Genomic DNA, 24,204 nt, shown 5'->3' on the forward strand with positions numbered 1-24,204 from the left:
GAGAAACTTCAAGTCGCTTCTGGGGGAGAGAATTGACTGTCTGCAAGGACATTGCCCAGGAGACGTCCAGAGTTGTGATGTTTTTTACCATCCTTGTGGAAGGCTTCTTTCATGTCTCCACATGGGGAGCTGGAGCTGACAGAGGGAGCTCATCCGCACTCTCCCCGGATTTGAACCTCTAACCTGTCAGTCTTCAGTCCTGCCGGGACAAGGGTTTAACCCATTGCGCTACCGGGAGCTCCAATAAAGACAAATCAGCATAATGTTTCAGATTCTGCCTTCTTTCGTTGCTCAAAAATTAATTATTTTATTTATTTATTTACCCTATTTCTATCCTACCTTTCTCACTATGGGAACTCAAGGGGACTCAGATACAAAATTGTAGTGTACAGCAGGGGTAGGAATTATGTGACCTTCTGGCTATTGAAACATAGCTCTCAGTATTGTTCACTACTGATGTGCTAAGACCACTGGGAGTTAAGAGTGCCACAACATCTGGATGGATGCACAATTTCCATCCCTGGTGTAGAAGGAAATAATGAGCAAAATGCTAAAATATGAGAGAATTCAAACAAACCCCAGATGTTCAAATTGAATCTCCTAAAATATACAGTGTAAATTTTGTTTAAAAGTACTTCAATCATAATATGGAGCAGTGGAGTGAATCATATGATCTTCCAGATGTTGAAATGTATCTCCCAATATTGTTCATGTTCAAGTCTCATCCCAGCCTAATGAAAGATGCAGAATTGAAAACAACACCTCTGTGGATGGTTTTGCAACATTCTTGGTCAGTTCTCTTATCTTCTCCTGCTTCCTTCCCTGCAGGACATCTTTACTGTGGATGAGACCATTCCAATGTCATTTCGTTCCTGGCTGAACTGCTGCTTGGGAATTATCAGTACTCTCCTGATCATCTGCTTGGCCACACCTTATTTTGCCATTATCATGGTGCCTCTGGGACTCATCTACTACTTTGTTCAAGTGAGTCAAAGCTCTTTCTGGTGGTGGGGATTCCTCATACCCCCAAGTGGTATGGATTCAGACCTCCCGTTTCATCTCCAGAGCTTCACCCCAAAGATTTGTCTTCTGTGCATTGCCAAATTTGGAAACATTACTTTTTGGAATTAACTCTCAGTATCCCCTGGACAGTGTGGTTGTAATGCAGAGATCTAAGTAGTAAATTGTCTAAGCCCTGATCCATTGACATTGCAGAACTAGCCCAATGAAATCAGAGATAGCAGATTAAATATATTGTGTACCATTTATTTATCGTATCAAGCAAACCAAGGATACAGTTGTAATGTATTTAAAAAGCACAAAGTTTTAACAACTTGGCATGATGCTAAATGTTCTTTGTCCAGTAGCTGGCCACTTGGAGTGCCTCTGGTGTTGCTATAAGAAGGTCCTCCATTGTGCATGTGCCAGGCTCAGACTGCATTGTAGTAGGTGGTTTGTGGTTTGCTCTCCTCCACACTCACATGTCATGGACTCCACTTTGACATCCTGTTCTGCCATACTCTCAATCCATCGTCTTCATCCAAAATTGACATTAGGAGGTCCCAAGTCATAATTATGCAACTAATGCAGATTTCCCATTCTGCATTAGAACAGAAAAAGCTTAAATCTTATGGCCTAGAACCATTCAATACATATCTTTAAAAACTGTGATATTTCATAGTCGGGGAAGTGTAGTTACACAGTTGTCTTGGCTTGTAGTAGGCCTTGGCTTTCTTAAGTCTGTATTGAGTTGTTTGCAACCACTTTGCAAACAAAATCTCTTCTCCATGATGTCTTAATAGCAATAACTGGCAAAAGAACACAGGATTGCCTGTGTGCCAGCACAAAATATTCTTGGTGCTACATAGGAAGTCATAGAATTCTATCTCTTATAGGGGTGTTAGCTAATAATTGAAAATAACAATATGTTAGGAGGAAAATACAGTATATACTCGAGTATAGGCTGACCCGAATGTAAGCTGAGGCACCTAATTTAACCCCCAAAAATTGGAAAAATGTATTGACTCAAGTATAAGCCAAGGGTAATAAATGCAGCAACTACTGATAAATTTCAAAATAAAAATAGATACCAATAAAATTACATTAATTGAGGCAGTAGTAGGTTAACTGTTTTTGAATATTTACATGATTTAAGATAAGGCTGTCTGATTAAACCATTATTCTTACCTTCTGCAATGTAAATGTGCTTACCTATCATTCCAATAATAATAAAGATAGTAAAATAATAAATGTAATAAAAATAATAATTGAGTAAAATAAAGGAAATGTAAAAATAATAGTAATAATAGAGTAAAACAATAAATGTCATAATAACAATAATAAAGTAAAATAATAAATGGTAATAATAACAATAGAGTAAAATGAATGTAATAATAAAAATAGAGTAAAATAATAAATGTAATAATAATAGAGTAAAATAATAAATGTAATAAAATAATAATAAAAGAGCAAAATAATAAATAACCTTGACTCGAATATAAGGCAAGGGGACCTTTTTTAGACTAAAAAAGGGCTGAAAAACTCAGCTTATACTTGAGTATATACGGTAACAGAACTCTCCCTCTTTCCCTGCAAACTGCAACTATCAAGTGGTCTCTAACTTGAAGATCTCAATGACTGACGTTTTTTCCTCCTAGCAATTCTATGTGAGCACCTCCCGCCAGCTGCGTCGCCTGGACTCTGTCACCCGCTCGCCCATCTATTCCCACTTCAGTGAAACAGTATCAGGTCTCTCTGTCATTCGGGCTTATGGACACCAGGAACGCTTCCTGCAGCACAATGAGAAGATTGTGGACATCAATCAGAAATCTGTGTACTCTTGGATTGTTTCTAACAGGTGAGCCTGAGATGTGGAAAGGTTCAGCTGGACTGTATCAAAATTGTCTTTCACTTTTGGATAGCATCAGCTCATGGTCTTTTTTGTCTCAGTTTTACAAAACAAAAAGAAAGGTACTGTTTTCTGGGTTGCTGTGAGTTTTCTGGGCTGTATGGCCATGTTCCAGAAGCATTCTCTCCTGACGTTTCACCCATATCTATGGCAGGCATCCTCAGAGGTTGTGAGGTCAGTTGGAAACTAGGCAAGTGAGGTTTATATGTCTGTGGAATGTCCAGGGTGGGAGGAAGAACTCTTGTCTGCTTGAGGAAGGTGCGAATGTTGTAATTGGCCATCTTGTTTAGGATTTAATGGCCTTGTAGTTTCAAAGAGTTCTTTCTCCCACCCTGGACATTCCACAGATATATAAACCTCACTTGCCTAGTTTCCAACTGACCTCACAGCCTCTGAGGATGCCTGCCATAGATGTGGGCGAAACATCAGGAGAGAATCCTTCTGGAACATGGCCATACAGCCTGGAAAGCTCACAGCAACCCAGTGACTCCGGCCATGAAAGCCTTCCACAACACATTGCACAGTTTTCTGTTACTATGGTTTACGTAAGGCTAAGTATTTGTTCAGTTGTTTACACCAGCTTCTGGTGGTGCCTCTAGAGCTGTGATTCTCAACTTGTGGGTCCCCAGGTGTTTTGGCCTACAACTCCCAGAAATCCCAGCCAGTTTACCAGCTGTTAGGATTTCTGGGAGTTGAAGGCCAAAACATCCAGGGACCCACAGGTTGAGAACCATTGCTCTAGAGACAAAACTTATAATGTGCATTCTCTAGGTCTTCTTCACAATCTTTATAGTAAGGGGTCCACAAGTCTTCATAATAGTTATTTTGCTCCCAGTGGTACAATGGGTTAAACCCTTGTGCTGGCAGGGTTGCTGACCAAAAAGTCGGCAATTCAATTCCAGGGAGTGGGGTGAGCTCCAATCTGTCAGCTCCAGCTTCTCATGCGGCAACATGAGAGAAGCTTCCTAGAAGATGGTAAAACATCCAGCCATTCCCTGGGCAACATCCTTGCAGACAGCTAATTCTCTCACACCAGGAGCTACTTTTAGTTCCTCAAAAATAATAAAATAAATTGTACTATAGCTATTGCTATCAGGTTACTGGCTTCACATTTGTACTATAGCTATTGATATCAGGTTACCGGCTTCACATTTCAACATTTTATTTGCCATTTGAAGAAGAGTGATTCATATGTACTGGGTTTTCATGTTGATCCCACTTTTCCTTTTTTTTTTTTTTCTTTCTTGTACAGTTTTTGAGATGAAAGACTTTTGGGATATTGGAATATTATTCATAAAATATCAAGAGTAAAATTTACTCAAAAACTAAATGTTATATAGTACATTGGGAAATGGTTTTGAATGAGCGTGAAATGATCCAGAATATATATTTTGATCAAACATCAGGGATAGATTCAGGATTCCATGGAAAAGATATGTTTTCTGAAGAGTTCCACGACAGAAATCATTGGGGAACTTCTCCCCTTTGGAGTAACACTCACCCATTAAATGGCACAGGCTGGATGTAAGAGACGGTGAATTGCATGACTCAGCTTACCTCTCTCTTTCTCCAGGTGGCTGGCTGTGCGTCTCGAATTTGTGGGGAATCTGGTGGTTTTCTTTGCGGCACTGCTGGCAGTCTTTGCCAAAGATCCTTTGAAGAGTGGCATTGTAGGACTTTCTATCTCCTCAGCTCTCAGTGTGAGTGATAGAGGCAAAACTTGGTCACAGAAGCGGCCAGTCTGGGGCTTCTTGGACATAGGCATCAAAACACTTTACTCATTAAGATGCGTAATGCATGAATGCTTTTTTAATCCGTTTATTTTACCAGCTTTTGTAATCTACTGGAGATGCCTCTAGAGACAAAACTTTTAATGTGCATTCTCTATGTCTTCTTCACAATCTTCATGGCAAGGGGTCCACAAGCCAATTGCATTCCTCCCATGTTTATGTTGGAAATTGCAACTTTCTCAAGCCTCCACTAGTTATTTGTTATGTATAATTCAGATTGCTTACTGTATTGTATATGTGTGTATAGGTTTGCAATTTTACCTAACTTCTTTGTTGTGGGAGGGGCTGCAGACCATGTGATCAAAAGTGGGTATGTTCAGGACTCAGACTCCATTTTAGTTTATAGAAGCCATTAGGCCAGTGTTTCTCAATATGGGGGTTGGGACCCCTGGGAGTTTCAGAGGTGTCACCAAAGACCATCAGAAAACACATATTTCTCATTGTCTTAGGAACCCCTTTAGCAGAGAAGATTGAAGATCTCTCCATCTTTTCTTCTCTTTCTTTTTGGTGTTGGTGAACTACAACTCCCAGAATTCAAAAACAGCACACCCCCAACCCCACCAGTATTCAATGTTGGACATGTAGGTAGTGTGCCAGATTTTGGTGCAGATCCATTGTGGGCTGGGTTCAGAGTTCTCTTTGATTGTAGGTGAACTATAAATCCCAGCAATTATAACCCCCAAATATCAAGGCCTATTTCCCCCAAACTCTACCAATGTTCACCTCTAGGCATATTGAATATTTGTACCAAATTTGGTCCAGATCCATCATTGTTTGAATCCACAGTGCCCTCTGGATGTAGGTGAACTATAACTCTAAAACTCAAGGTCAATGCCCACAAAAACTCCTCCAGTATTTTCTCTTGGTCATGAGAGTTCTGTGTGCCAAATTTGGTTCAGTTCCATCTTTGGTGGAGTTCAAAATGTTCCTTGACAAAATCAGCCTCCCCCCCCCCCCCCCCGCCAATTCCACCAGTATTTAGATTTGGGCATATCAGGTATTTGTGCTAAATTTGGTCCAGTGAATGAAAATACATCCTGCATATCAGATATTTACATTACGATTCATAATAGTAGCAAAATTGCAGTTATGAAGTAGCAATGAAAATAATGTTTTGGTTGGGGGTCACCACAACATGAGGAACTATATTAAGGGGTCGCGGCATTAGGAAGATTAAGAAACACTGCATTAGACTCTTAGAGAAAGTAAAGGTCATCTGTATGCTTTTAGAAGTCAGTAGTTGTTTGCATCAGAAGCAGTGAGTACAGTTTAGACTTCAATGTTTGCTTTTGAGAAGCTTGCAAAGCAGTTTGCCTTTAGACTTCAGTAAGATGTTCACTTAAAGACTCCATTGGACTATGGACTGTTGATTCGAAGGAAGATGCCCTGTGTTACCTATACAGAGAAACTACTAAAAATCCTATTGTAACTGAATTCATAAGTAAAATGCTTGTATGCTGTATACATGAAGTTTGTGAGTAAACCAACTCCGTTACTTTTAAAGAAGACTATTTATTTTGTCTCTTGAGAGCATGATTTAAAGGCAAATATATTTTTAGGGAGAGTAGATTTTTTTAGGCAACCAAAGGAACACTTCTGAAACTCTGCTACATATATTTCCAAAAGGTCATTTGATGAGTGGTTTTCCAAAAAGGTTATGAATCCCATTTCCCAAATGGTTATGGAGATTTACATTTTCCAAAAGTTTTCTCCTTACCTCTGTATTTCTTCTTAATGGCAAAATATCTGTTAAAGGGAGAATGAGAGAAGCTATGAAATTGTCTAGACTAGAGGTGTTTTCTCAGATCAAACTAATGGAGCGGATCCATAAATGTATTTATGATACAGCCTTAACAGCATTCCTCTTAACCTATGCAGTAGATTTTCTTTTTAAAGAGCTTTCAAAGTATTTTGAAATTGCACATCTGCAAAGCTGTAAGAATGAAAATGTATATATACAAAAGAGGTTGTTATTATGGCTCTTTCTGGAAGCATTCTAGCATTGAAAATAAATTGCAATGTCATTGAAGTGAAGGAGGCCTGTCCTCATGAAGCTTAGATAATGATTAGTAAACAGTAAAAGGATGTTTTCCTATAGAGATTGCTACAAGTAGGAACTGTTTTTGAAAATAGATGTAATTCCCATAATAGGATAAGTGCCAGCCTTTTGGTACATGTGCCATTCAACTAAGTTTGAAAGGGAGGGCAGAGAGCTGGAGAACAAAGGCTGCTTTGCTGATATTTCCATTCCTTCTGTGCAGGTGACCCAGACGTTGAACTGGTTGGTACGGATGACTTCTGAGCTAGAGACCAACATTGTGGCTGTAGAGAGAGTACACGAATACACAGAGGTGGCAAATGAGGTACAGAGTTGTTGTAATCAATTGTCATATCTACTGGGGAAGATCCCAGTCCCATAGGAGAGACTCCAATGAAATAGATTCAACCAATTCTCCTAATGCTTCTTGTAGGCACCATGGGTGACATCACAAAGGCCGCAACCAGGCTGGCCCAACAATGGAGAGATCAGTTTCGTCAACTATCAGGTTCGGTATCGACCTGAGTTGCAGCTAGTTCTTGATGGGATCAACTGTTACATCAAGAGCTCTGAGAAGGTGAGGTACTACAGAAAAGTCAATCAAACTGAGACTTTGCTGAGAATAGATGATGCCACATGAGAAGAGCATACAGAGAATCATAGAATCCTTGAACTGGAAGAGACCTCGTGGGCCATCCAGTCCAACCCCCTGCCAAGAAGCAGGAGAATCACATTCCAAGTACACCCAACAGATGGCCATCCAGCCTCTGTTTAAAGAAGCTTCCATCACACTCCATGACAGAGAGTTCCACTACTGAACAGCTCTCACAGTCAGGAAGTTCTTCCTAATATTCAGGTGGAATCTCCTTTCCTGGAGTCTGAAGCCATTGAAGAAAGATGTCAAGTTGGGGAGATGAGGGCATGGCAAAATTGGCTCTCTCTAATTCCTGGGCCAACTTCTCTTTGACTTAAAAACATCTAGGCTTCTCAGCTCCCAATGAGCTACTACAGAAATAAATAAGTAGAGCTAAAACAATGATATAATACCCTCTCTAGTTAGATGAATGAAGAAGAAAGACACATAGGTTGGGTTTCTCTTACTTGGAAATACTCCAAAAACTGAAACATTTGGTCACCAATCACTCACTTCCACCTTTGAGGAAGGGGGGGCGGGGGGGCGGCGGTCACACTTCTAGCACATGCTGAGTTTTCTTCAGGGAGACCTGATGGAGGTAAAAGAGAGTGGGGGAGGACTCCACTTACACTAAGGTAAAGATAAAGGTTTCCCCGTGACATTAAGTCTAGTCGTGTCCGACTCTAGGGGGTGGTGATTATCTCAATTTCTAAGCCGAAGAGCCGGCATTGTCCATGGGCCATGTGGCCGGCATGACTGCATGGAGTGCCATTACCTTCTTGCCAGAGTGGTATTTATTGATCTACTCACATTTGCATATTTTCGAACTGCTAGGTTGGCAGAAGCTGGGGCTAAGAGCGGGAGCTCACCCCGCTCACTGGATTTGAACCACCAACCTTTTTGGTCAGCAAGTTCAGCAGCTCAGCAGTTTAACTCACTGCACCACTGGGTGTCACTTATGCTAGGCCTCTATAAAAGATAGCTTTTCCCCAGATGGCTTCTGCCTGCCAGTTGTGATGTACCTGGAAACAGCCATGAGAGGAAGCATGGAGCAATTCCATGGGCTGCTACCTGTAATCGGCCCAGAGTAAATAAAAAGACTCGTGGAGGGGTGCTTTTCCTCTCCCTTTCCATCTACTTTGCTTAAAAGGGTAGAAAGAGTATCTGGGATGCCTACATTTTACAAGGACCCCATGTAAGCAGAGTCCTCTCTCCTTCCCATTTTCTCTTTCTCACTTCAGAGCTCCTTGAAGGAAAACTTCATGACTGTTAGTTGTGTAACTAACTCTTTTCTCCCCATCCCTCATTCACTATGTATATGCAAATACAGATATTCCAACATCTAAAAAAGCCTGGTCCCAACATGTCAGACAAGGGAAGGTCAACCCATACAAACTCTACCAGGCACCTAATCTTTGGGGTACTGCATTTTCAGATTGGTGTCGTGGGTCGAACAGGAGCTGGGAAATCCTCCCTCACTAACTGCCTCTTTCGCATCTTGGAAGCAGCCGGGGGAAAGATCCTGATTGATGGACTTGATATAGCAACCATTGGTCTGCATGACCTGCGCCAGAAGCTCACTATCATCCCACAAGTAAGAAACCCAAAGTCTGCTTTGGCTGATCAGAGATAAATGCTGCTAATATTGAGCACAAACTCCATCTGGGCTGAGGTGTGCGTGTGTGTATGACAGAGAGTGTCTTCTTAAGTTAGTACTTCTTGTTTCCTTGGAACAGATGGTGCAATTATCATTCTCTCCAATAACTACTTCTGAATAAAGAAATGTTTCTTTGTTTTGTATTTTAATCCCCCAATTGGCTTGCCTACTTTTGAGTAAACATAACCTTTTGCAAACCATTACAGTAATGAAAACTAAGAAATAGCTTGGAGGAGAGGGGATGTGGAGGTCACACCCAATGAAACACAAATTGTAAATTCTGCTTAAAATGATTCAGACTGCAAAGCAATGTTCAGCAGTCTCTATCTTGTTGGCTTTAGCTCAATCCACTTTGCTTACAGCCTCATCTATTTCTGGATGTGGTCCTCAAGTTCATTTCAGACTTGGAATTCAGCTCTAAGGCCACACTGAGTGCCCACCCATCCTGATCTTCAGTACAATGATTTTGTGAGGTGGGGAATATGGACAGAAGGTGCCAAATGGGTTGGGCCAATCTTAAGATCATATTTCTCACAAAATAATGTCCTACACAGTTGGAAGTACTGTTTCTTGATCTGACATGGAAGGTGGCTGAAAAAATATATCCTTCTAATCTGTAAAATGAAAGCAAAAATGTCAACTCATCCAGTTTTCCACTTAATAAAACTTTATAATAAAACTTCATTTGTATATTGCTCTATCTCCCTGAGGGGACTCAGGTCGGTTTCCAACATAGGGCAAAGCATTCAACTACAGACACAAAATCATACAAAATAACCATCATAAAACATAAACATATACTATTAAAACAACCACACACATTTAAAAGCCAGTACCAATAAAATTCCAATGGGCAAGATTTGAACTACCAATGGCCAAAATTCCAAATTGGCCCTAGACAGCTATGAGACGGCTGGACCAGGGTTCGTGCAACAAAGTAACATAGGGCTGGGAAGTGGATAAAGTGCAGTGCAGGGTCCTAGCTGATGGTCAGGGTAGTGCCTGGGGCTAATCATTTTCAAAGATCTGCTGGAACCACCAGGTTTTTAGAAGGAAGATAGTGACGGGGCTTGTCTTATCTTGTCTTATCCGCAATGAGTCGCCCTTGGGCTGAGAACTGCGGTATATAAGAGCAGTAAATAAATAAATAAATAAATAAATAAATAATCTTTCTAGGGATTGTGTTCCAAAGGCAGGGGGGCACCACCGAGAAGGCCCTCTCCCTCGTCTCCACCAACCATAATTGGAACGGTGGTGGGAGTGAGAGGAGAGCCTTCCCAGCAAATCTAAGAGTCCACGCTGGTTCATAGGGGGAGATGCGATTGCGGAGATAGGTGGGGCCTGAACTGTCCAGACTCAAACATTTTATACCCACCCTTGCAGGATCCTGTTCTCTTTTCGGGGAGCTTGCGCATGAACTTGGACCCATTTGACCAGCACTCAGACCAAGATGTCTGGTATGCACTGGAGCTGGCACACTTGAAGAATTTTGTGATCAGCCTGCCAGAAGGATTGTCTTACCCAGTGAGCGAAGCAGGAGAAAACCTGAGGTACAAGAGGGTAATACTGGGGTGCTAAGATATTCACATTTTCTTAGTTGTACAGGCTGTTTTCTGCAACATCTTTCTCAACCCATCATAGCCTGGCTTAAGTAAAATGTGCTTTGAATGCAATTTTCCTGCTTCTTGGTAGGGGGTTGGACTGGATGGCCTGCAAGGTCTCTTCCAACTCTATGATTCTAAAGCATGAGTTATTTAGAGATTAGTTCCAATCTTCTACCTGCTATGGGCTGGGTCCATGTAGTTGGTAAAAACAGTGACCTCACAACCTCTGAGGATGCCTGCCAAAGATGCAGGTGAAGCATCAGGAGATAATGCTTCTAGAACATGACCATGCAGTCCAAAAAACCGACAACAACCCAGTGTGGTGGAGGCTCCTTCTTTGGAAGCTTTTAAACAGAGGCTGGATGGCCATCTGTCGGGGGTGATTTGAATGCAATATTCCTGCTTCTTGGCAGGGGATTGGACTGGATGGCCCATGAGGTCTCTTCCAACTCTTTGATTCTATGATTCTATATTCCGGCCATAAACGCCTTTGACAATACAGTGGCCATTTTGTTTCTACAGCGTGGGACAGAGACAACTGTTGTGTTTGGCACGCGCCCTCCTTCGTAAATCCAAAATCTTGATTCTGGATGAGGCCACAGCAGCTGTAGATATGGAGACTGATCATTTAATCCAGCAGACAATCCGGAGTGAGTTTGTTGACTGCACAGTGATCACCATTGCCCATCGGCTGCACACCATCATGGATAGCAACAGGTAAAATGTGTGGGTGTTCCCGTATGAATGAAAAAGATAAATGGCAGCATCATAGGTGGAATTCTCTCACCTTCTGCAATAGAGGTTTCAGGGCTTCAGGCCCCATAAAAACAGAAACTGCAAAAGTGCCTCCCACCTACAGTGGAGCAATCATAGGCACTTATTCCTACCATGGAGCAGTATGGAATATGTCCATATTAAGTAATTATGCCATTAAATCTGAAACTTCTTTCGAATGTTTTTTTAATAGAGAAATAAACGTATGCAGTTAAGCAGCACAGATATATATTTTCACAATCTCTAGAAAATAAATGGTTTGCTTGCTAAGTGTGATAACATAAAACTGTTTGAAATTAGCAAGAGAAATCTGGTTCAGCTCTGGGAAACTGAACCCACCACACTGCTTTTAGCTACAAATAAACAACAAAAACACAATGATTTCTGTAAGCCTTTTAACTGTATTTGGCACAAAAGACAACATTGTAAACTGCTACAAAAAGAAATCTGGAAAGGAAACTCTGACCTCATTAAATCTGTTTTATAGTAACCAAGTTGCCAAGAACTGGAATATAGTAAAACAGGCAAAGAGCTACATCAGCCCAACCTTTTGGCATAATCACAGGGCCTGCACCTCCCACTCAGCAGTGGGACCATAGGACCAAAAAACAAGCAACCCCCCCCCCCCCCCAATAAAACAAAACCTAGTGGTATGTGGATAAGTTGGAAGTATTAGCAGTTGGATCTCACACCTAAAGTCTTCAATGCACCAATCAGTGAATGACTCCCAATAAATAAGCTATGAATTGATAAATGAAAGAATACAATCTATACACAATCATCTATGGCATTGTTTTATTGTGGTGACCATGAACTCCCCTAATAATTTACTTAGATTGATCTGCTCTTCTTCCTCTCCTTCCTGTGTTACAATTTCAGAACTGGTGGAATTAAGCTTTGTATAAAATAAAAAGGAGGCAAAGGACTTCTTTTTCAATTTCAATACACCTGAAGTGAACTGGTGATCATTGCCATTGAAGGGCAAAAATCTTGGAGAGAGGGAACGTGCCTCAAATCGGCAAAAGGTCCCCTTTTCTTCACGCTATGAGTTTAGGCCAACTGCACTGGTACACAGAAAGAAATAGACTTTGAGTAGCCCAATCAGCTTTTCTTCTACTGTACAAAAGGCTACAGCATCCTTCTTTTTAATAACCCACCAAAAATAAGTAACTTACGTACTCTCAAAATATCTTAGGTATGCAAAAGCACTTATCTTGGTAAATTGTGTTATTTTGTAGATGCATCAAATGCTGACTGAACTGGAAGATATGTGGATCATGTGTACAAATGCATATTGGTGTGAGTGCTACAGCTCAGTCTTCTCTTTCTCTTTCTTATTTAGGGTGATGGTACTTCAAGCAGGAAAGATTGTAGAGTTTGACAGCCCCGAGGAGCTCCTTCAACAGCAAGGCGTCTTTGCAGGGATGGCAAGGGATGCTGGCATTTTGGGAAGTCAGAACACTGCCCTATAGAGAGTGTGGGCCCAAGGCCACAACATGAAGAGTCTTTATATTGCACAGATCTTGTTGCAGGTGTTCTGGACCTGCCTTGATTCTGAGTGACAATTTTGCAATTGTATTGGCAGTGCCACTACATTTGGGACATCTTCAGAGACCATTCCGTGACATGCCGTAGCTGCCATATTATTGACTTGGTCATGAACATGCAGATGACAACAAGTAAACCCTGCTTCTTTGGAAAGTGTGCTTTTTACCACCACTCCTTCCTCTCAGTGCTACCAAGGATCATTTAGAGATCAGTCTGTTGAATTTCTCATGTTTCAGGAGTAAAATCATGTTCCTAAATCTGTGATGGTCTTTAAAATTCTCCATGCCACAAAGGAAGATGAAAAAAACAGACTGGTTGTATATCTTTACTGTTCTGTTTGCGCTTCCAGGCTCAGGGGTCTTTGGGAATATGTAAAGTCTTAGCTTAGGGGAAACATCACATGCTTTGTATGCAGAAGGTTCCAGATATAATCCCTACCACTGGCTTTGAAATAATCCTATCCGAAACCTTTCATGCTGCTGGCAGTCAATTGACTATAGTGGACTAGGAGAACCAACAGCTTGAGTCAGTACAAGGTAATTTTTTCTGTTCCTAATAAAAGATAGGAACAAATGCCTCTATGTGGATTTTCCCGATTGTATTCTTGCAGCTCATTGGGAGGAAATGGGATGCTATGTCTCTGTGCAATGACAACTGGAATGCCTCTGGATTATGATCTTGGAAGGTGTGATTTTAATAATTGATGTAATTGTTAAGATGTCTAATTCTTTGGTTTATAACATGAATGTTTATTTAATTGTATGTTGTTTTTATGGCATTGAAATGTTGCTGATGTGTAAAGCTGCTCTGAGTCCCTCTCAGGGTTGAGAAGGGTGGGGTACAAATGTGGTAAATAAGTAAGTGCTACACTACAACTGGGAAAATGCTATAAAAGAGACGATAATAAATATTTGGAGCATCCTTGTCTGAAATATTTGGAGTGTATTTTGTGTGATGATTGTAACATATTTAAGACTTTTCAACAGAATGTTGAACTTGGTCTAGATTTATCTCTATCACTACTGGCCTCTCTCACAGTGTCTGGGGATGATGGGGACTGAAGCTGCTATTGAGTCTTCTCCAGCTCCTCCAAGTAAATTTGCAGTCCGAAACCAAGGAGTACTTGTCCCAAATCATGAAATGTAGTTCATTCTTAAGGGATTTTTTACTCTTCTAAGAACAAGTTTCCTTTAGTTTTGTTATCAATTAGAGTTAGTATGTGTTTTATTTTCAAATGTGTAACTGGCAGCATCTTTGTTGGTGTTTTCCAAGTTGGGGAACCTACTTATGTCAACAGGAAAGAGATAATGCACCAACACAAAATATTTCAGAAAGAGAATTTTATTTACAAAACAGCAGCTCAGAAGTATTAGACAAAATGCATCGCTTTCACTGTGTAGGGTCCTTTCTACCAAGTACAGGAATTCACTCCACCCCTGCCAATTCTAACTGGTGCCCAGGGGTTGGAGCAATCCCAGCAGTTTACAGTCACACAATGACACTGCAGCATCCGAGGGCTATAATTGATTGACAGCATCAGAAAAACATTGCTGCAGGGGCTGACCACCAGGATTGGGAGGACAAGAGCTGAATTTCAGGCCTAACTGAAAGTGAACCTTTTGTTAACTGCAGAGGAAGGGAATTCAACATCTTTCGTGTAAGGGCCAAAATCCCTGCTGGACTCATCTTACTCATACACACCCCAAGAGGCATTACATGTCTGACGGAGAACAGGGAGACATCAGAGAAGTGTCTGGCTATGTGCCTATAGCTAAACACAAGGAAAAGACTCCTTCACAAACTCAGATTCTCCTGGATGGCGATATTGCCATGGTGCACTCAACTATAAACACATAGCTAGATGTTTCTCCAATGCCCTCTGGTTTTCACCAGCCACTAAACAACTGTAAGTGAAAGGTCTTTATGGTAGAGAGAGGGAAAATGTATCATACTTTGCAATAAGTTTCCTTTCTGCAGGATCTCTATCTCCAACTGCTTGGAAGCCAGCAGGGCAATTGGGGGGGGGGGGGCTGATTTAATAGACTAATATGCTGGCATAACACACCAGCAGGATTCCAGTCCACTTTATTTACCTTGCTTAGCCAACACTACAGAATCTAATGGTATCTGAATAGTGGTGCTCTGAATATATCCTCTTTGGTGGCCAGTATGCAACAGTTTGTACCCGATATTAATCTATCCTTCGGAGAAGAGCCTTTGAATCTGTTTTTATGTCTTCTGCTATATTGGTCCAGCCATGCTTTAATGAAGGCCAAATTGATCAATAGCTATTATCATGATTGTTAAGTGGAACCTGTAGGTTCAGCAGAGAGATTAGAGATCTTTTTGGGGGGAGATGACAACTTCCAGAATCCTCCAACATGCTCCCATCCCAGTTTATAATAAAGGCACTTTTACAAGCTTTGCTTCAGAGACAGTGTTCCTTTCAATATTAGTTGCTGGGGAGTGAAGGGCAAGGGAAGTTCATTGTTTTTGTGGACGGCTGGTGGGCTGGCTTTTCTGGGGGAACAAAATACTGACATGGATGGATCCTCCACCTGAACCAGTAGGGTTAGGTTCTGAATTAATGCCTATCACACACAGGGCTCTTGGCTTACAATTAACCAGATGCCTCCTTGCTTCATCATCTCCAGCCAGACTGCACCCTTGCTAGTCAAAGAGGACTAAAGTCCTTCCCATGAGGGAATGAACTTAACCAGGACTGCTGAAGGGAAGAGAAGGCTGCTGCTCAGGCCTGGTAGTTCTGCCTTGTAAGGTGAAAGGTAAAACAATAAAAGGCCAATGGGAGCACCTCATTTCATAATCATAGGAAATGTCACTCCCCACTAATGATATCCAAATCTAAACCACCAGGGAAGGACAAGTGGACTGAGCAAGCCTTCTTCTGTCCAGTTCCAACTGTGATTAAGGCACCAGATTCCGACACTGCGCTGGAGGCATCTCACGTGTACTCTGTCTTCCGAATGTAGCTTGATGGCACATAGCCCCGCTTTCCATGCACTTCTGCCAACCACCACTCCTGATTGCCAGTGATGTCTTCAAATTGCAGAATCTTTAGTCTCTGATTGGCTATTACACTCAGTTCATTTGAATTACGTCCCTTAAAGGTGTAAAGAGCATAATAAATCTGGTAACAAAAAGGATGGAAGGCAAGTAAGTATCAGTGAAGAAAGACTTCAAATCCCACCCTGCATCAACCATAGGTCCTAAAGACTAGGTCTCAGGTTTTTGTGGTCAATGTTGTTGTCGGGAATATGTTTACAATTGGCACAGCAAGTTTATGTATCTTATGTATCAAAAAATGGAATTTGGTGCTACTAAGAACAAAGAGAAAACAAGTACACATAAAATGTAACTTGGAAAAAAAATTAAATGTATCAACAAGAGAGAAAAAAACAGCATCTACTGAGATGAAAAACAGTTTCTACAGGTTAACAGTCCCAGGCCTGCCTGAATAAAAGGCTCTGGCCTGTCAGCAGAAAAATAAAAGAGATTGATCCAACATTTATTCTGATTATGGTAATTTGATGGAACAGAATTGAACGTGAATTTCCCAAACATTCAATTTCAACCTTGGCTGTATCAACCAGCCAGCAAACATTCACAGAGAAACTAGGGGCAAATCTACACTCACCACCTAAATCAGTTTCAAATGAATATTGAAAAAAAAGTGTTTTTGCTGTGCAGATGATGACATAGCAAATCCTGCAACCAGTTTGGGGCCCAGATAGTGATTACACAAACCACAGAGCACTGATGTGCATTAAGAGTTTCTTTCGTGCACTTCTGTGGGCTTTGGAGTCCAGTTGCAGCAGTGTGAATCTAACTCTGAACTGCATTAAATGGTCAGTGTAGATATGGCCTGAGAGGTGTTACATCCATCCTTGCTCACCTGGTTTCCTTTACATTCACTGCTCTTCATCCCAGAGTTGCTGTCCTCCAATGATGGTGCCTCTCTAGCCTTGGGTCGAGGTGGGTGTCCATTGCGAGGGTCAGGGTTGCTGTAGCGCCGTGAGGCTGGAACAAGGCGGGGAGGCTGCGCCAACCCCCCTGTAGGGCCCACCTGGGCCTGGCAGGTAGCATCCACCTCAGAAGGAGTCTGTGGTGAATGGAGGAGGTCCCCTTGGAAGCCAGAGTCTGGTGAAGTCTTCTGTGGGCTACTCACAGAAGCATTACTCAGTGTGCTGCCCAGGATGCTGCTGCCACGGGAGGAAGATGAGCCACTGTGTTCAGATTCACTGGAGGAATGGCTGCCTACAGAGGCATCTGAATGGCTACATCGCGGATTGTAAGGCTTCAAGAAGGAGCTGTACACAAACCCTTTCGTCACTGTGAAGGGAGGAGAGAGAAATACCATACTATTATCTTGGAGATGGCAACAAGTCCCAGATAAGATGTCAGAATGTGAAAATGTTAAGTTTGTCTTGGGCCACAGCTCTCAGAATCCCTCCCAGTATTTTAAAAGCCCTAACTTTTCCCAGCTCTGAAAGAAGCAGGTCACTGGGGACCACTTACCTCCATTGTCAATAAGCCAGCGGTTCTGACTGCCCATAGGGTCTTTCTTCTTGAGGACGCCCACGAGGTCTCCTTCCAGGAGAGATACATCCAGATCTTGTGCTGCATTGAAGTTGCGCTCAGCCTGGAAGAGCTTGTCAGGGGGGTATCGAGCTAGCAGGCCTGTGCGTAAGTCATCCGACTGCAGCATGTAGCTGGGCTAAAAGGGAAACAATGGCACTGTTGAAGAGGCAGGGAGCCCTGGGGTATCCACCCACCCCTCTTTGCTCTGGCTACTTTTACCATCCTTATTTATCAGGCAGCCAATGCTCTTATAATAATAATAATAATAATAATAATAATAATAATAATAATAATTTATTTGTACTCTGCTACCATCTCCTCAAGGGACTCGGTGCGGCTTACATGAGGCCAAGCCCACAGCACATCAATAAACAAAAGCAATAACAATAATCAATACAAAACAGTTAAAATAACTCAAAAACAGAAAATACACAATAAGCAATAGACAATAACAATATCAAACATACAGCATTTAAAAACCTCTTCACACCCAAAGGTTGCAAACACTATGGTTTCTAGGTTGCTGTGAGTTTTCTGGGCTGTATGGCCATGTTCCAGAAGCATTCTCTCCTGACAAGAGTTCTTTCTTCCACCCTGGACATTCCAGAGATATATAAACCTCACTTGCTTCTGGAACATGGCCATACAGCCCAGAAATCTCACAGCTATCCAGTGATTCTGGCCATGAAAGCCTTCGGCAAGACATAATGTTTCTACTACCACAATCCCCCAGACAGAATGGACAACCTGTGGGCTGGGAATTCCAGGGACTGTAATCCAAAAAGGAGCATGTGCCTAAACTCTGAGCCAGGAGATTTGCTCCACTTCCACCTGCAGAGGACAGTTCTCTATTTGTGGTTTGCCCCCATGGTGCTCACCATGCCCAGAAGCGGCTGCCTTCGTGCTGACTGGCGCTCTAAGCTCTTCCTCTCAAAGGGCTTCTTGGCTGCAGGAGTGCTCTCTGGGAAGAAAGTGAAGACTTGTAGCTGCTGAAGGACACGGCTGTGCTCTTCCTGGAAGACGGCAACCAGATTTCCCTCTCTGCCAACCACTTTCAGCAGCTAGGACAGAATAAAGCCATGTGATCAAAGGAGCAGAAAAATAATGGGGCCAACACAGGATCATCTCAGCCATGTTCTACTAAAAAATGAGCCAGTAAGAAGCTGTACACCATAGATTACAAGGATGGAAACATATGACTCAGCAGCTATTGTTGGCTAGTGCTGATGACAGCTGCTATCCATTAACATCTGAAGGGCTATCTATTCCTCTAGGACAGTAGTTCTCAACCTGTGAGTCCCCAGATGTTTTGACCTTCAATTCCCAGAAATCCTAACAGCTGGTAAACTGGCTGGGATTTCTGGGAGTTGTAGGCCAAAACACCTGGGGACCCACAGGTTGAGAACTACTGCTCTAGGAAAAATCCAGGAATGGCTGTAGAGCCCAGCATCAGACCACTTGCCCTCTCTTTCACATTCAAGGGAAATTCAGTGTTAGCAATCATGTCCTAAATCAGAGCTGAAAAACTCTTAGACTTCCAAATGTTTTGAATCTAAATTCCCCAAAATTTCAACCAGAAATGGCAAGAAATTATGGAACCTGTATTTCAAAACATCTGAAGAACCAAAGGCTCCCCAACCTTGTTATAAATCTAACTCTTTTTACCATTCAGCCTTTTATTTCAGAGGACTGGTAGCTCAATGCAGAGCAAACATTTTGCATTTAAAAAAATACTGTCCTCAGTACTGCCTAAATTGCAGCGTGCTGCTAACAGGGTGTGAAACTGTAGTCCTCCCATGTTATTTTTTTGGACTGTAACTCCCCTAATCCTTCACCAGCAGTCCAGCTACCTATAGCTGATGGGAGCTATAGGCAATAAACATCAGGAAAGCCACAGTTGCCCACCTCTGGAGTAGGGAATGGACCAGGAGAAGGGATGTCATGGCAAAGCCCAAAGAAAAGGAACAACATATCTGAAAGCTCAATGAATGTTCAAATAGAATTGGCTCCATCTAACATAGGGTGGGAAATTTGTGGCCCACCAGCTGTGAAATGAAATCATCCCTTATCACTGGCTGTACTGGTTGGGACTGTTGGGAGTTAATGCTCCAACTACCTTTGAAAGGAAAGCCACCCGAGTTAGGATGTACACCTTCCTCCCTACTGCAGACAAGATGTGAATTCTTTAAAAATAAGAATAAAGCATTCCTTTTGCCTCTTATTTGTCATGAGAAACACCAATCTTGCTAGATTCTGGTCCTGGTCTCTGGACACTTACTGAGAGAAGAGGTTTCATTTCCTGCAAGGCGAGGCGCACAAAGTCACAGTGGGCCTCCGCATAGCCACGCAAGCAGCTGGTGAAAAGTTCCTTGGCACAGCACTGGAATTTGGGCAGTTCGTCCAGCAGCTGAGTGTTCAAGGCTTCATAATTGTTGCGTGCTGACTGCAAATCTTCCAAGGTCCGCTTGTCCTTCAATCTCTCAGCACGCTCCGTGCAAGTGTGGAAGTCCAAGAGCTTGTCAAAACGCTTCTGCACAAGTTTGTGAGGCCCAGCAAACATGTTCAACAGCTGGCTGAGTGGCGAGATCACCAGCCGCTCCGTTCGCTCTTTCTACAAGGTTCAGGGTGACAATCAGATCACTTTATTACAACTCCTCCCTACTGCCTGTGGCAATATCTTGAATTATTAATTTCTCAAGTTGCATTGGAGAAAAGGAATGCATACAAATAATTTACCATCTCCCTGCTGAAAATTCCTTTTACGCACACACAAAGGAGTGTGTATGAAAACATTCACCACTGCCTTGCCTGTCTTTTGAGAGAGTTTTTCTTGTCATCCCTCTCTGTCCCAATTTCCTATTCACTCTGGCTGAGATCCTACAATGTGGATTGCGTAGCATAACACCTATGTTTTTATTGAGGTAGGTAACCTTAATAATTATTGAATGACAATGTTATGCAATAAATGTGAAAGACAAGGAATGCTTCTGTTAATTTCATCAGGGGCGGGTACACATGCATTGGTCCAGAGTATGTATGTGCAATGGCATTACACGCACAGCTCCATTTCCATGCCCTTGAATTAAGTGTCGATGTTGAGTACTGAATTAAATTGCCTAAGTGCTTTTATAGAAGAACATATGCATGTGGAGGACTCTAACAGAATTCTAGCTAAGATCTCTCCTACTAGCAGATTCTTCTTTCCAGCCTTTTTCCTCCTCCTTTTCACTTTCATTTTCACCAATGCCTTTAATAATAATAATAATAATAATAATAATAATAATAATATTTATACCCCACCCCCTCTCCCCAAAGGGACTCAGGGCAGCTTACAACAATCAAAAGATACAGAAAATAATATAGACAATAGACAACAGACGACAATAATACAATTAAAATAATGTAATAATTTAAACATTAATAAGTAACACAATAAAATATGTTTTACTCCAACCTCCCTTTAATTGGTGCCTGCCACATATTCCTGACCACAGTTTCTATCAGCCCTAACTCAGTGAAATGGCCAACGACACAAGGGAATTTAGTATAAAACATTTGGAGACCCTTAATGTTTGGAAAGATTGGTTGGTCCCTTCCAACAAAAGTATTTTATTCTTTAATTTCTTTCTACATAAGATAAGAAGGGATGCAAAGACCTCACTTACAAAATCAGAGAAGAGCTGATCACTGATGAGGCGATGGACCTTCTGAAACTGCTCCAACTCAGCACTGCCTTTCTCCATGCAAAGGTCCCACATACTGAGTGCCGCTGTCACTTTCACAAAGGCCGATTCCTGAGGGCCAGAACACAAAAACATCAGCTGAGTAATGAGGCAATTCTGGATTTCCGACAGCCCAGCCACAACCAGCAGATAGGGTAGAAGAGGACTGGGACTGACTAAGGGACAAAAATTGCACCTTGTTAATGCACTTCTAAGTCCACATGTCAGCCCCAAAGGACAGCTTAGGACTCTAGCCATTCAGGCACTCCCCCTTCCCCCAATCACGTTTATTCACCCGAACATGCTGAAGGTAAAGGGAGAGGTCACGGATAAAGGATTTAATCAGCCGTTCCTGCATTCTAAAGTTCTTCTCTGTCTCCTCAAAAGCCTCGTCCTTGAGCTGCAACAAAAAGAAGGGAGAGAAAGAGTCAATAGGATTCACAACACCTCCAAGCTTCCATGCCCTTGCAAATAAATCTATAATAAGGGATGTGAAACTTCCAGATGTTGTTGGGCTGAATCTCCCATAAGGAATAGTAGGGATGAGTTGCTATCCAACATTTGACAGCCATCTGAACTCCATCCGTGAGCCACAGGCACACATGGCACAGCCACCTATTACCTACCTGGGGTGCAAAACCTGTGAGATGCTTGAGGTGGCTGCTGACACGATTGGACTTTTTGATAATGGAGTGGAAGTTGAGCTTGGAGATCTTTTCAATGAGGCTGTCATCATCCGTCTTTCTGTATTTCAGCACTGAAAGAGAGTATGGTGGGAAGTAACAATCAACACGAGGGTCAAAAAACAGCCATTTTCCATAAGATTATCTTGGGTCATTTCTTGTTCAACCTGAGAATAATCCTCTGCTAGTATTTTTTAGCATTTTCCTTGTACTAATACTAGACAAGACCAGCATTAGTGGTTGTTGCACTTCTAATGTGATATCCCACATAGGGATGCTCTTGACAGCATCACCCCTTCTCCACAGGGATTGCTTGTTTGCTTGCCTTAAACAGATGCCTGGGCTCTTCCTTCCACTTCCCTAGAGCCCATCTCTCACTGACCCACAGCTCACCCAGGTCCTTCCGGCGCTTGTACTCATTGATGTTCCCATTGATCTCCTTGACTGCCCGGACAGCAGCTGCCAAAGGAACACGATCAGGATGGGACTCAGGTGTGGCACTCAGGAGCTCCATCAGCAGCAGTGGGTAACGCATCACACGCTGAACGGGCTTGATCAAGAAGGAGCCCAGGTCAATGTAGTTGGTACAGCCCCTGAAAAAGATATGAACAAGTGAGCAAACCAGAAGAGCGCACAGCCCATGGGATTATCCCAAGTTCACCAACAGTTGAGCTTTTTTTTCAGCACTCTTCCAAAGCAAACCACAGCCCAAACTCCAAACCACTTCACCAAAGTCAATTCAAAATTCTGAAGCCACCTTTTCTCTCATACAATGGTATTTCATCATTAAACAACACAGCAACAAGCACCTCACCCATCCCAAATTCAGCCACATTCCCCCACATTAATTTTCTTCCAGTCAAACTGTCAACATACTTCTCCTCACTAGTTTGTTTTAATTCTGGCACTAATAATGTCTGCAATTCCCCCCCCCCCACACTTTTGCAAGAAAGATTCCCCTCCATTCCCAATTTCCTCCTTTGTTGCCTCCCTAGATATGGATATGCACATATACCCAAACAAGCAAGCTGATGCCATTAAAAATCCCTCTTACCATTCACTGTACAGACTCCTGGCAACACAGAATAGCATGGAGAAAGAAAAAAGAAAGAAAAGGAGCTGATTAGAATCTCAGTCCATTTTAGAATGGCTTAGAATCATACCTGGAAGAAGGGTACTCATGCAGAGACAAAATCTCAAATTCTGTCCACAACAAATAAGTACACTTGGCCTCCCATATCAACAGATTCAACCACCCAAGGCTTGAAAATATTTTTAAAAGTCCAAAAGGCAAACTTTGACATTGCCATTTTATACACTTTACTGCAGCATTTTTTATAATGGGACTTGGTCATCCAGAGATGTTGGCATCTCCAGAAGATCTTGGTACCAAAGCCTGTGGGATACCAAGGGCCCACTTTATGTTTTTTTTTCAAGCTTTAAACAGTTACATTTGGGAGTATAACTCTTAAGAAAATCCCTAGGCATTGCAATATAAAACAGTAACTCTCCTAAGTACTGGGTTTTTCAGTGGGAAGCACTGGAACAAAAATCAGTTCGGGCTCATTCTGTCAGAGCCTGGCTGTGGGTGTGGGAGGAAAAAGAGTCTGGGTTCCCCTCTCACCTGAGGACCTCCAGTGATTCCAGGAGGTGCCTCTGGACCCTCTCATCTTTCTCATAAGCCTCCAACAGTGCAATGGCCTCATCATGGTTATGACAGTACACTTTGTACACAGCCTCCAGCTCAGCCCGAAGTGACAGGAAGGTTGATCCTTAGGAAGAGGCAGCAAAGTGTCAGTTCAATAAGAAAGAACAACATTGTGTACAGGACTCTTGTGACATTTTATATGATTGATTTCTTTCTCTTTAATTTCTCATTTGCTAGGAAGATTTTTATAGTGGTATGCAGTCTTTCTCATCACAGGTACACAATTTACCAACTATGGGGTGAGGAAACAAGTGTTCACAGAAGAGCCTTGTTCACAATACTGTTCCTACCAGATGCAAACACAAGGGAAACCTGCCTGACAAAAGAATTGCACTCAGGGTCAGTATTGCCTTGCAGAACCTGTATTGGATTACTTATCCCCACTGCTTTCTATGGATCCATCCCAATAATAATAATAATCATCATCATCATCATCATCATCATCATCATCATCATCATCATCATCATCATCAAGAAATAAGGTCTGTGTGCATACCTGTATTTTCATTTTGTTGCCCCAAATTTCCAGAAATCTCAAA

General features: G+C 42.1%; 2 protein-coding genes across 5 annotated transcripts in view; one reads left to right on the forward strand and one right to left on the reverse strand.

Moving 5' to 3' along the window:
* The window catches only part of ABCC2 (ATP binding cassette subfamily C member 2), a 53,685-nt gene extending 39,798 nt beyond the window's left edge, over positions 1-13,887 (forward strand). The window contains exons 24-32 of the mRNA XM_060768185.2: positions 829-984; positions 2,658-2,857; positions 4,482-4,608; positions 6,960-7,061; positions 7,170-7,313; positions 8,806-8,964; positions 10,411-10,577; positions 11,154-11,348; positions 12,748-13,887. Of these exons, the coding sequence (XP_060624168.2) occupies positions 829-984; positions 2,658-2,857; positions 4,482-4,608; positions 6,960-7,061; positions 7,170-7,313; positions 8,806-8,964; positions 10,411-10,577; positions 11,154-11,348; positions 12,748-12,877 (1,380 nt within the window). The 3' untranslated portion in view covers positions 12,878-13,887. The remainder of the gene's footprint in view (positions 1-828; positions 985-2,657; positions 2,858-4,481; positions 4,609-6,959; positions 7,062-7,169; positions 7,314-8,805; positions 8,965-10,410; positions 10,578-11,153; positions 11,349-12,747) is intronic.
* Positions 13,888-14,278: 391 nt separating this feature from the next.
* The window catches only part of DNMBP (dynamin binding protein), a 75,044-nt gene continuing 65,118 nt past the window's right edge, over positions 14,279-24,204 (reverse strand). For all 4 annotated transcript variants that reach the window (XM_067465881.1, XM_060768184.2, XM_060768183.2 and 1 more), the window contains 11 exons: positions 23,582-23,729; positions 23,012-23,029; positions 22,351-22,550; positions 21,901-22,031; positions 21,570-21,674; positions 21,218-21,346; positions 19,831-20,163; positions 18,431-18,613; positions 17,490-17,688; positions 16,867-17,303; positions 14,279-16,101 (listed from right to left, as the gene is read on the reverse strand). In XM_067465881.1, the coding sequence (XP_067321982.1) occupies positions 15,916-16,101; positions 16,867-17,303; positions 17,490-17,688; positions 18,431-18,613; positions 19,831-20,163; positions 21,218-21,346; positions 21,570-21,674; positions 21,901-22,031; positions 22,351-22,550; positions 23,012-23,029; positions 23,582-23,729 (2,069 nt within the window). In that variant the 3' untranslated portion in view covers positions 14,279-15,915. The remainder of the gene's footprint in view (positions 16,102-16,866; positions 17,304-17,489; positions 17,689-18,430; positions 18,614-19,830; positions 20,164-21,217; positions 21,347-21,569; positions 21,675-21,900; positions 22,032-22,350; positions 22,551-23,011; positions 23,030-23,581; positions 23,730-24,204) is intronic.

The sequence above is a fragment of the Anolis sagrei genome, chromosome 3 (genome assembly GCF_037176765.1).
Source record: "Anolis sagrei isolate rAnoSag1 chromosome 3, rAnoSag1.mat, whole genome shotgun sequence".
NCBI classification, from domain to species: Eukaryota; Metazoa; Chordata; class Lepidosauria; order Squamata; family Dactyloidae; genus Anolis; species Anolis sagrei.